Source organism: Phoxinus phoxinus (genome assembly GCF_949152265.1).
Source record: "Phoxinus phoxinus genome assembly, chromosome: 2".
Classification (NCBI taxonomy): domain Eukaryota; kingdom Metazoa; phylum Chordata; class Actinopteri; order Cypriniformes; family Leuciscidae; genus Phoxinus; species Phoxinus phoxinus.
Window position 1 is genome coordinate 27,157,217 of NC_136877.1, and position 13,524 is coordinate 27,170,740.

General features: G+C 39.4%; 1 protein-coding gene across 7 annotated transcripts in view; it reads left to right on the plus strand.

Annotated features, from left to right (window-relative positions):
* Window positions 1–13,524, plus strand: part of malrd1 (MAM and LDL receptor class A domain containing 1) — a 64,839-nt gene that overhangs the window by 11,203 nt on the left and 40,112 nt on the right. For 2 of the 7 annotated variants that reach the window (XM_079585821.1, XM_079585822.1), the window contains exons 3-7: window positions 223–372; window positions 7,615–7,713; window positions 10,935–11,042; window positions 11,802–11,890; window positions 13,310–13,483. In XM_079585821.1, coding sequence (XP_079441947.1) covers window positions 10,997–11,042; window positions 11,802–11,890; window positions 13,310–13,483 — 309 coding nt within the window. In that variant the 5' untranslated portion in view covers window positions 223–372; window positions 7,615–7,713; window positions 10,935–10,996. Of the gene's footprint in view, window positions 1–222; window positions 373–7,614; window positions 7,714–8,761; window positions 10,332–10,934; window positions 11,043–11,801; window positions 11,891–13,309; window positions 13,484–13,524 lie in introns of those variants that run through there. The other 5 variants (XM_079585823.1, XM_079585824.1, XM_079585819.1 and 2 more) reach the window with 3 other exon arrangements.

A 13,524-nucleotide genomic window follows, 5' to 3' on the forward strand; every position in this document is an offset into this window, starting at 1 on the left:
CATAATCTACACTGGATTGAACAACTCTGAAATATTTAAATAAGAAACTTGAGACAATTCATTCCGAACATTGAGCAGAGAACAAATAGTTTTAGTATTAACTTTTACTTCAAAATAACTATAGGCCTGCCAGTAAAATACAAATATTGAGGTTACACCACCAGAAACAATAAAGATCTGAGAGTGCCTGGAATAAATAGTGTGACAAATATTGTTTTGTAGAAAGCAGGATTGAAGAGCGGAGGACTTGTCTGGGTTGGAGAAGGTCTGTGCTGCAGAAGGCTGTGGGCTGGTGGGGAGGGACAATGATGAAATGGGTGATTAACCTGAGAAACAGCCAGCCAGGACAGGCTACTAGTTCAGCTCTGACAGGTAACATACAGGCCACAAAATGGCATTTTCCAATTTAAAAAGAGAATAAAGCTCTCAGGAGCCGACAACAGCTTTTGTGAGTCTGAGATGAACAAAACATCTTAAAGGGAAATGTGCAGAGAGTCAAACCCTAATGCTAAAATAATTAATTGGTTCGAGTATATAGAACTTTCTTTTTCTTTTGAGTTTAAGTTATCAGATTTTTTTTGTGTAGTTTTATGAACTTGTTTAGACAAACTTAAACTGACACTTGAAACAGAGAGTAAATGCTAAAATATATAATGTTTTTTTTTGTGCAAGATTAATGTTAAGTCGGAGATTTAGTAGTGTGTAATGTTTAGAAGAGTTTCTATTATGTTTTTTTTATAGGGTTACCATTATGGTGGCGAGTGGAGCATGAGCTTAGTTTGAGATCAGATGTTAAATGTTATATTGCCATGATAATCATTCAGCAATTGCTATATTTTGCGATGCTATCAAGGCATTGTGTTGCCAATAAACAAGTTACCATTTACTGAATTAGTTATTTGAAGTTAACCAAGCCTCTACTACTAAAAATATTTGAGATTACATGATCATTTTAAGTTAAATCTATGGATTAGCTTGCTAAAATATTTAAAGTTAAGGGCAATTAAAATGTATACAAAATCTGCCATTTCTGCTCACTTAAACTTTGATTTCTTAACTTTTTTTTTTAATTTTTATGTAACTGATTACCTTTTTTTTTTTTTTTTTTTGCCAACTTATTCGGGTTTACAGTGTATATTGAATATATTTTTTTATTATCAGTAAGTGAATAAATCCAACGGTTTTGGTGACCATTGGCTTCCGTTGTATGCACAAAAAAATCTCTTGAGAAATTTCTCAATATATCTTCTTTTGTGTTCATACAGGTTTGAAAACAACATGAGGTTAATGGTTACAGAACTTCATTTCATTTTGGGGTGAACTATCCCTTTAATGGTGATGTTTGCAATTTTGTTTTGTTTTTCAGTTAATACTTTCTCATAACCATTCTTAATATGCAGAGATTCTAAAAACCTGTCTAAAATTTTTATTTTTTTAAAAGGATGATACATTTTTTTCCTTGATATTAAGAAAACATGTAATAACATGCTGCAGATATTATCGGTTTTACTGATATGATATGATATCCAGACATATGATATTGGATGGAAATGCCTAAAGCTTATTTAAAGACAGATCGATGAGCTTAATACACTCTCTGTGTTGTCTGTCTTGGACTGACATAATAATTAGTCTATTAAGTGAGAAGAGCCACTTAAATGTCCCAGCGCTGACAATCAATAAACCCAACTAATCACAGAGACAGAAAGTGACATCCCTGGTGACACAAGATTTGTACGTTTCAATTGGACTATTAGGTTTTGTGTGTCTTAAGACACCATTATCACTACCCACAGTCTCTGGATCTTATCACTCACAGGAGGATTATTAGTATTGTGACCTTCTACAGTATTTGACCTTCATATCCTAAAATAGCCCATTCCAGCTAGGTAATTAATTTCCGTGAGATGTTAAGTGCATCAGTAATGGTGTGGGGCTGATAATAATAATAATAAAATATAGCTGCAAGCAGCGATTACGGGCCCAAGCCGGTGGCACCGCCACCCTGGTGCCTTTAGTTACACTAAAGGCACCGGGCTGGCGCTGCCACCGGCTTGGGCCCTCCATCGCTGCTTGCAGCTATATTTATTTATTTATATATATATATATATATATATATATATATATATATATATATATATATATATATATATAAAGCCACCACCCCGTTGCCTTTCGGGTTCCTGTGCACGACGGGCAATAACGTAACCCCGCTTTGACTGTCGAGAAGAAGTCTGCTTTAGAGCTTGTATCAGTGTGTCTTTCTGCTCCCCTCCAAACACACACAGAAAAGGGGGGGGGGGGCTGTCTGTGTGTGTGCCCTGCCTCCCTCCCCTCCCCCCCACTCCACACACACACACACAGAGAGAATGGCAGGGGGAACTCTGTCAGAGAGAGACAAAACCACATTCAAACCAAAATATCTGACTTCCTGTTGGTCGGAGCTAATGACTGTAAATAAGAAAGTTGTCCGGATCGATAAGCACAATATACAGACCGAGTTTTGTGACTGTAGGTAAAAATAACCCACCCACTTTAGTCAAAAGTATCTTGAAAGTAACACACTTCCTGCTGCCAGTTGGTGGCGCTATAACTTTGACTCACAATAGTCACATCCATGTGATCGCCCTCTTACAACAAACACACTGCTGAAGTTTCATCAAGATCAATAAATGTATGAAGACGTTATAACACATTGTGTTTTTCTTTTCTCGCCATAACTTCGTTTCCTCGCCACGGCCAAACCATTCGAGATATCAAAAATCCGTCCGCAATTTAGCGTCCTCAATGTCTTTACTTCATGCTGACCGAGTTTGGTGGCGATAGGATAATTTTTCTTGGAGGAGTATATCAAATTCCAGGGGCATGCATTTTCATACAGCCCATAATAGCCGACTTCCTGTTGGACTGGTGTAAAACTTAGAGCACGAAAGTTGTTCGGCCCGATTAAATCTATATGTGTACCGAGTTTCATATTATTACATGCAAACGTGTTTGATATATGGACCAAGTTTTTCGGACCACGTTCAAGGGGGCGCTGTTGAGCTCCCCTGCCACGCCCGGGTACCAGCTTCAGCCCAGCCCTGATGGCCGCAGGTTCTGACCTGTGTGCAAAGTTTCAAGAGTTTTCGAGCACGTTAAGGGCCCCAAAAGTGCCCGAGAAGTCCCACACAGCAGAGAAAGGGTTAAAATAAAGCCCCCCTCCTCTCTCACACACACAGACACTGAGAGAGACTGGCAAAATTCCCATCAAATCACATTCAAACCAAAATATCTGACTTCCTGTTGGTCGGAGCTAATGACTGTAAATTAGAAAGTTGTCCGGCTCGGGGAGATAAATATAAATACCGATTTTTGTTACTGTAGGTAAAACTAATACCCCATTTTTGACTAAAGGTGGCGCTACTGAGCCCCTCCACCGCGCCCGTTTCTGAAACTTCACACATGCCTAGTACCTAATAAATCTGATATGCATGTTGAGTTTCATGCAATTTGAAGCATGTTAAGAGCCTCAAATGCACCCAAAAAGAATATAAAAGTTTAAAGCGTTGCCATGGCAACAGTATTTAAGATATCAATAATTCTTTCACAGGTCTACATCTGCCGTGTGTTTACATTATACACATAAAGTTTGAAGCAAAGCGGGTAAAAATAAGAGGGTGAATTCAAAGCATTTTGAAAGTGACACACTTCCTGCTGCCAGTTGGTGGCGCTATAACTTTGACTCACAATAGTCACATCCATGTGATCGGCCTCTTACAGCGAACACACTGCTGAAGTTTCATCAAGATCAATTAATGTATGAGGATGTTATAACACACTTCCTGTTTCCAATATTCGCCATAAATTCGTTTCCTCGCCACGGCCAAACCGTTCGAGATATCAAAAATCCCCTGGCAATTTTTCATCCTCCATGTCTTGACTTCATGCACACCGAGTTTCGTGGTGATTGGTTGAATCGTCTAGGAGGAGTATTTTAAATTCCATTGCATGTGTTTTTTAAACTACGCCAAATAGCCGACTTCCTGTTGGGCTGGGGTAAAAAGTCAGAGCACGAAGGATATATGAACCGATGAGATCTATAAGTGTACCGAGTTTCATATTATTCCACGCAAGCGTGTTTGATTTATGGACCAAGTTTTCGGACCCCGTTCCAGGGGGCGCTGTCGAGCCCCCCTGCCACGCCCGGGTACCAGCTTCAGTCCGGCTCTAATGGCCGCGGGTTCTGACATTTGTGCAAAGTTTCAAGAGTTTTTGAGCATGTTAAGAGACCCAAAAGTGCCCGAATAGTCGTAAGAAAAATAATAATAATAATAATAATAATAATAATAATAATAATAATAATAATAAATATATATATATATATATATATATATATATATATATATATATATATATATATATATATAAATAAATATAGCTGCAAGCAGCGATTACGGGCCCAAGCCGGTGGCACCGCCACCCCGGTGCCTTTAGTTGCACTAAAGGCACCGAGGTGGCGGTGCCACCGGCTTGGGCCCTCCATCGCTGCTTGCAGCTATATTTATTTATATATATATATATATATATATATATATATATATATATAAACCGCCACCCCGGTGCCTTTAGGGTTCCTGTGCACGACGGGCAATAACGTAACTCCGCTTTGACTGTCGAGAAGTCTGCTTTAGAGCTTGTATCAGTGTGGGTTCTGCAAAAGTGCGCATCGAGGGCACATATCAACCACAAAGTATGCGTGAGCACCCTTCTGAAACCTAAAATGAAAAATTAGACACCCTACAGTCTCATGGACTTAACGGACACATGAAATCAGCAGCCATTGTAAGTACACAACACCGAAAATTCCTATGAAGTGTGGTATATATATTCATTGAAATTACTGTACTTTAAAACAATTGTTTAAAAGAAAAAAACACATAGTATACATAGTATAAAACACTAGATGGCACAATATACATATTTTTAATAGAGTCTTTCTGCCCCCCTCCCCACACACACAGACAGGGGGGGCTGTCTGTGTGTGTGCCCTCCCTCCCCTCCCCACACAGACACACACAATGGGGGGGGGGGCTGTCTGTGTGTGTGCCCTCCCCTCTCCACACACACACACACACACTCACTCACACACACAGAATGGCAGGGGGAACTCTGGCAGAGAGAGGCAGAGAGAGACAAAACCACATTCAAACCAAAATATCTGACTTCCTGTTGGTCGGAGCTAATGACTGTAAATTAGAAAGTTGTCCGGCTCGATGTGCACAATATACATACCAAGTTTTGTTACTGTAGGTAAAACTAACCCCCCACTTTTGTCAAAAGCATCTTGAAAGTAATACACTTCTTGCTGCCAGTTGGTGGCGCTATAACTTTGACTCACATTAGTTACATCCATGTGATGGGCCTCTTACAGCGAGCACAATGCTGAAGTTTCATCAAGATCAATTAATGTATGAAGACGTTATAACACATCGTGTTTCTCTTTTCTCGCCATAAATTTGTTTCCTCGCCACGGCCAAACCGTTCGAGATATCAAAAATACGTCCGCAATTTAGCATCCTCAATGTCTTGATTTCATGCTGACCGAGTTTGGTGAAGATCAAATTAAATTTCTTGGAGGAGTATATCAAATTCCAGGGGCGTGCGTTTTCATACAACCCATAATAGCCGACTTCCTGTTGGGCTGGCGTAAAACTTAGAGCACGAAAGTTGTTCGGCCCGATGAGATCTATATGTGTACCGAGTTTCATACTAATTCATGCAATATTCAGTTTGATATATGGACCAAGTTTTCGGACCACGTTCAAGGGGGCGCTGTTGAGCCCCCCCGCCACGCCCGAGTACCAGCTTCAGCCCGGCCCTGATGGCCGCAGGTTCTGACCTGTGTGCAAAGTTTCAAGAGTTTTCAAGCACGTTAAGGGCCCCAAAAGTGCCCGAGAAGTCCCACACAGCAGAGAAAGGGTTAAAATAAAGCCCCCCCTCCTCTCTCACACACACAGACACTGAGAGAGACTGGCAAAATTCCCATCAAATCACATTCAAACAAAAATATCTGACTTCCTGTTGGTCGGAGCTAATGACTGTCAATTAGAAAGTTGTCCGGCTCGGGGAGATAAATATAAATACCGATTTTTGTTACTGTAGGTAAAACTAATACCCCATTTTTGACTAAAGGTGGCGCTACTGAGCCCCTTACCACCCCCGTTTCTGAAACTTTGCACAAGTGTACTAGGCAATAAATGTAAAGTGTCTGTAGAGTTTCATGCAATTTCAAGCATGTTAAGAGTCTCAAAAACTTTAAAAAAGAATATTAAAGTTTGATGCGTTGCCATGGCAACAGTATTTAAGATATCAATAATCCTTTCACAGGTCTACATCTGTCGTGTGTTTACATTATACAGATGAAGTTTGAAGCAAATCGGGTAAAAATAAGAGGGTGATTTTAAAGCATTTTGAAAGTGACACACTTCCTGCTGCCAGTTGGTGGCGCTATAACTTTGACTCACAATAGTCACATCCATGTGATCGGCCTCTTACAGCAAACACACTGATGAAGTTTCATCCAGATCAATTAATGTATGAGGATGTTATAACACACTTCCTGTTTCCAATATTCGCCATAAATTCGTTTCCTCACCACGGCCAAACCGTTCGAGATATCAAAAATCCCCTGGCAATTTTTCATCCTCCATGTCTTGACTTCATGCACACCGAGTTTCGTGGTGATTGGTTGAATTTTCTAGGAGGAGTATTTTAAATTCCATTGCATGTGTTTTTTAAACTACGCCAAATAGCCGACTTCCTGTTGGGCTGGGGTAAAAAGTCAGAGCACGAAGGATATATGAACCGATGAGATCTATAAGTGTACCGAGTTTCATATTATTACACGCAAGCGTGTTTGATTTATGGACCAAGTTTTCGGACCGCGTTCCAGGGGGCGCTGTCGAGCCCCCCTGCCACGCCCGGGTACCAGCTTCAGTCCGGCTCTAATGGCCGCGGGTTCTGACCCGTGTGCAAAGTTTCAAGAGTTTTTGAGCACGTTAAGGCCCCCAAAAGTGCCCGAATAGTCGTAAGAAAAATAATAATAATAATAATAATAATAATAATAATAATAATAATCCGAAGGAAAACAATAGGGCCTTCGCCTTTTCAAGGCTTGGGCCCTAATAATAATAATCCGGAGAAAAACAATAGGGCCTTCGCCCTTTCAGGGCTTGGGCCCTAAAAAACTAAATGTGAAGTTTGTGTTACATAATAATAATAATAATATAGAATTCATGCAGATAAATTTACTTGCTACAAATATATACTATTTTGATATATTTGCAACTGAAAACTTCAACGACTGCAAACTTCAGAGCGACAGTTATGTTTTTATAAGCGGTTGTTCAGAGACTGGTAGTGTTAATGCTGCTGTAAGTGAGAATGAGATGTCAGTCATCCCTGAATATCATTATATTTGTCACGGATGGAACAGGAGTCAGACGGGTGGTAACTTAAGTGAAAAAGCTTTATTTAACAGAAAACAGAACCAGATGGAGATATGGTGAGTATGCAAGCAGATGATAATCGGTCAGAAACTTAACTGAAGAATAATCAGAGTCTCTGTTACAGATGGCGGCTGGAAGATCTCAGGAAGAGAGCTGAAGAATGAGAAAGGCAGACGGGCTTCGGATGTAGCCGGGAGGCGGATGAATCGCGGATGAATCTCAGGTAAGTAGCGTAAGAGAGTCTGTGTGTCTTGTAGAGACGAGACCAGACAATGAGTGTGAGGAGAGGAGCTGAATATAAAGGGTGGTGTGATGATGATGAGATGCAGGTGCTGATGATTAGTACTCCGGAGATGATGAGCGAGTGGGAGGAGTGAATCAATGAGTGGGAGGAGTGAGTGAATCTGGTGGAACCCTGACACTATTCACCATTAGGCTACATAAGACAGACTATTATACTGCAAATACTACAAAGGTTAAGCCTGGCTGGTTCACACGGGACGATTTAAAAATTGTCGGCCGATTTTCCAAACCTGAGAGACCCCACAAACTGCGATTAAAAAATCACGGGTCTAACAGTTTTGGTCGTACAGTGTCTGGTGCGCAACCACACGGCAAAATCAACACATCACACACGAACCGATTTGACTCCCGAGCATTCCCAGGTCAGACGGGAAATCTCGCAAAATCCCTCGAGATCAAACGTGACTTCTGAGTAATCGGTCATGGCGGACAAAGAGGATGCAGTGGCGATAGTTTGTAGTTTGTTTTTAACCGACAAAAAACATTATCAAAAGAAAAGGCGATGATCAAAGAAGTGGAGACTTTCTGGTCCGCCATGCCGCCGGCTGTTTTGATTTTGTTTCCCAGTGCTTCCTCACCGCCTCGCTTTCTGATTGGCTACACGCCACAGTCCACAGGCTCTGTGCTCGTTTGTCCCCAGGGGACACCACACATGAGGAGAAATCGGGCCAAAAAAATCCAACATATTGGATATCCCCGATTTGAGATCGGAGCGGCGTTTGAGACCCCGACGTCCTTCCGAGCAGACCGAGCATCCTTAAGTTTGTCGGAAGGGGTGAATCAGGGCTAAAATCAGCCTTATCCTGCCGTGTGAACCAGCCTTAATGCCTGGCTCACACTTCAGGAGTTTTGAAATCCTAACCGATTTTTAAATCTGGTTGCAGCACACACTTTAGGAGAATATTTGCAGATTTTCTTACCTCAAATCTTAAACATGCTCATACTACAAGATTTGAAAATCGCGGCGCATCACACACTACAAAATGTTACTAAGATTATCGTGCCAGAGGAAGCGCCTCACGTGATCTACGCAGCAGATCGGAAGCGGGAAAGCGGATGTAAACAAAATGGATACTGTAACACGAAAACTTGCTGTATGATTGTTTGTTGTGAGAAAAAACTAAAGCGGAAGAATAAACGAGTGTGGATGAGAAAATGGTTGGGGAGACGGGCTCAACATGGATTGTCATGAGAAATGCAGGTAAGAAATTTCTGTCACTTACGTCTCGTCTGTTTCCTATTGGCTATTGTGACAGTAGGCTACTGACGCAATCACAATCTTGCTCATCTCGATAAATATCAAACATGTTTGATATGATCGGGGCGGGCCCGATTTGTGTGAGAGCAGATCGGGAGGGGCAAGATTCGATCTGTGAACGCCTCACATTACCAGATAATCTGCGCCGAACATCACAACCGATCGAGGTCCTCGACAAGATTTTTTCTCAGATTCTCTGGAGGGGGAAATCGGGCATAAATCGGCCTGAAACTCCTGTAGTGTGAGCCAGGCTGACAGCTGCAAATAAAAGATGTCTTTTACATCTTACTGAATTAAAAAAAATCATTACTTTACAGAGATCTTAGATTTGCCTAGAAGAGTTGCAAATATATATTCTTTTAAGAATAGAAAACACTTTTTGTAAAGGCCTATCAAAATTACAAGCAATGCAGACTTGTTTGCTGCAATTTTAAATTCCTAAGTATTTATTCTTTATTCATATCGCTGGGCTCATTTGTGCTCGAAGGTTATTCAGTTATTATTATGGCCAACAGAGCTTCTCTTCTAGCACACCTTGTGAATTATTTTGAATTTTAGTCATTGATTCATGAAAAACTAAATTATAGCTGAATGAACATTTGTAAAGCCGGTGCGAGACAGGGTGGAACTAATACATGACTGATTACTTTGCCACCTTATTGCTCATTCAGTCCTGTTTCTTCAAGCTGAAAATGAAGGTAAATTTAGGTAGTGACAAAATGGGGTAGTGACTTGTTTAAATTGCTTTATATTTCTTAACCTAAATGTGTTTGTTTAACTTGCTCGTAAACTTGTGTTCTTATTGCACGGAAGATTGTGTCTTAAAATAATAGATTACATTTTATTGTCACTTTATCTCTAGCCAATTACAAGAAGTCTGACACACACTTTGACATCAGGCACATAATGAAAGAAAGCAGGGCCTCTTGTGTAACAGTCATAAAGTCACTTGAGCGAGGGTTGGTGTGAGCACTAGGCAGATAGTTAATCTGTGAGACGCGACTGTCCGTAGCACAAAGTCGAGGTTATACGCTGTCTCTCTCTGGATCGTAAGGACTTTTTTGGATACTGAGTGTGTCTGAATGTGCTAGTGAACTGTATATCGGAGAGCTCAATGAGGGTGTGCGTACAGGCCTTGTTTCTGCTGTGTGTCCTGGCGAGTGTATCCTCCGCTCCATGTCTGCCTGGGCACTTTACTTGTGCGAGAGGCGGCTGTGTATCTGAGGAGCATGTATGTGATTTCAGAGAAAACTGTGAAGATGGCAGTGATGAGACTAACTGTATGTATTATTCTTAAACACTTGGTTTTTCATTTCCACTCTTCAGCTCCTTTTTCTGCTCTTCTATTTGTATGTTTTCTGTGCTTACGCAGGCAACTCTTTGACAGTAATGGCCCTTTCTTTTTCCTCTCTGTTGACAGTATGATTTTAAATGCTCCTAAAGGCCTGTGTAAACAGTGAGATTTATGGCTCACTCATAAAGTGGCACACTTGAAGGTCTACAGATGAGACACAACAGTGCTTTTATAATATTGATTAAATATATCTGGGGTTTTTAGAAGGCAGAACATTACAGAATTGAGGTTGATGTTGGGTTGACCACTAGCCTATTGCTTTTGTTTTGCATAGTCATCCTTTTAATGATGATATGAAAAGATCCATAAGAAATTTATTATTTTATTATTATTACATATGTCCTTATTGTGTATCTGCTCTCTTGAATCTATTTTATAACAGATTTCAGTCAAGCACCTATTAAATGTGTTGTGAAGGATGCCATGTTGAGTTTCATATTTTCAGTGGTGTCTCTGTTACAGATTTCAAATTAAATTAATTTACTTTACTGTAATGGCCTGATGTAGCTGTGAGTTTCCTTTATTGTAGGCTCCCAGTTTGTGAGATGTGACTTTCAGGAAGGTTTCTGTGGTTTTCAACATCATGTTTGGATGAGAGGCTCAGGCTTGAGCTTGCCCAGTACTGAAAATGTTACTGGTAAGTAAAACAGTTGATCTTATATTCGTAGGGATACTACTTAACCAGCCTAATAATCATATTTGATACATGAATTTCTTAGGCCTCTAAATTATTGACATGATCAAAACTTTGCTCAAAAACCTGTTGCACACAATTTACTGCATGCATTCTGCCCTCTGACTTATAGATCATAATTTTGTTTTCGAAAGTATGATCTAGATCATTCTAAAAATGTCCAAATCATGAATGTCAAAAATCATGTTAAAATAAACGTATTTATCACATATGATACAACCGGGTTTTAAAGAATATTTATATGTACATCTCTGTAAACATCATTGTATTGCATTACATTATATGTTTTTGAACATAAAACAAAAGCAATATCATATTACTAAGATATATTATTGGGAGATATAGTGTAGCAACTGCCATTTTATGTTAGTTACTGTTATGAAATATCATGGATTTGCATTACAAACTATCAGAATTTAATATTTTTGGGCTAAATTAATAACATCTGCACCAAATTGCATATTTTTCTCAGTTTGGGTTGAATAAAGTTTTTCCTCCTCGAGTGAGATATGACACAAAATCCATATATGTTACAAACAAAACATAAAACACATATGCAAACTTATTTTTAGATTGTCTTTTATATTTTGTCTGAAGGTTAAAAAAACTGTTCCGTTTAAATAAAAAATGGAACTGTATTTTATTTGGAATTGCATACTGTATTCCTGATTACCCAGGACACTGTTTCTTCTCTTTTGTCAGGTCACTGCCTCTATATACGATCCAAAAATGGAGAAGGAGTCACTGCTGAAATATACAGTCCTCTTTTCCAGCCTTCACAGACATGCTGGGTACAGAAAAACATTTTCACGGTTTCTAACTAAACCTATTTCGTATCTCGTATTTCATTGAATATCATTGTAAATCCTGATGCCATATAACAAATAGTTGCTTATTAGGTAAAAATCTACTTTGAGCAAGCTATATATATATAAATGCTAATTTCTATAACATTTAGTGTGTGATATTTCTTTTATACAACTGTTCAATAATCAAGAAATTAATATTGACTCACATTTTAGACACAATATTGCCAATTACTTTGTCTATTTTTGCTCCGCCAATGTAAATAGTTTCTGTAGTGGTGTTTTGTTACTAAATGAATCAGTGTTTATGAACAAATCGGTTGAATGAATAATTTATTATCTCACTCTGGTTTTGTTGCTGAATGAATCTGTTTATGAACAAATTGGTTGGTTGGATGAATGATTGAGTGACTCACTCTGTTTTCGTTCCTGAATGCTGGATATTAAACCGTCCTAAATAGTAATCGAAATTAGAATTAGGGTGTCCGAAGTTGCAGTATGTTGAAATGAGCAGCATTCCAAAGATACCCAGCTGGTCTACTTTTTCCAGTTAGTGTCCTAAGTGGAGATCCATGCACTAACTAATGCCCACAACCCATTGAGCAGTGGACGAGGATTCAGTTAGAACCACAAACACAAATAAAAAGTGTTATAAAAACTAAAAACATGGTTGATGTGCAAGACTGACGGTTAAGTAGAGAGGGTTATGCCTTCCTGTGCTATCAGAATTATCATAAATACAAGTTTCTTAGTCAACGACAAAGACAACATCACATTGACAAATCATCACCGTCAATGCACATGATCCAAAACACAGTTTGCAATTACAATAGCCTATAAAACCTATTATGATTATTATAGCCAATTATATATAAAATGTTTTAGAAGTTCCATAAATGAACCAGTGCAATATGTTAGTTTTTTGACGAGAGAGACATTTTGGGTTTACCACAAACCATAAGCAGCAAATTGTTGAATGCTTTGCTCAAGCACCCGATTAAGTGTTTAGAGCACTTATCCACTGCCACGGCTACACACTCTTATTGACAGCAGAGTTATGCATAGGCTGTCAGAGCCGTGACGCAGTGGGTAGCGCATGCACTCATTGAGATCTATGGTTTTAGATCCACTGTTATTGGATTTGGAGTAATTCACTTTGAGTGCTTCTCTGCTTGTATACAAATAATATGACATTGAACTTGGCAGGAAGATGCAATAACATAACCGAGTATGAAAAAATGCTTTCAGCTTTAGTTTTGTCTCATACTCAACCGTTGAATATCTTTAATGTTTCTAACTTGTAATGAAGCAAGCAATGCACCGCTTGAATCCTTTGTTCACATAAAACATTTTTTGGGGGGTAATTTATATTTTGTCTCTTTGTTGTCCTTTTCTTTTGAACAGCTAACTTTCTATCGTCATATTGGGTTGCTGACAGGGGCTTTGCAGGTTCTGATTCAATTTGAAACTTCGGGAGAGATGGAGGAGGTTTGGTTTCAGTCCGCCTCCAATCCTTATCCACACACTCTTCCCTGGATGCGAACAGTGGTGGTGTTAAACAGCAGAGAGGAGTTTAAGGTTGGTGTGGATGTACTAAATGAGGGGTTATGTGTGTTTGG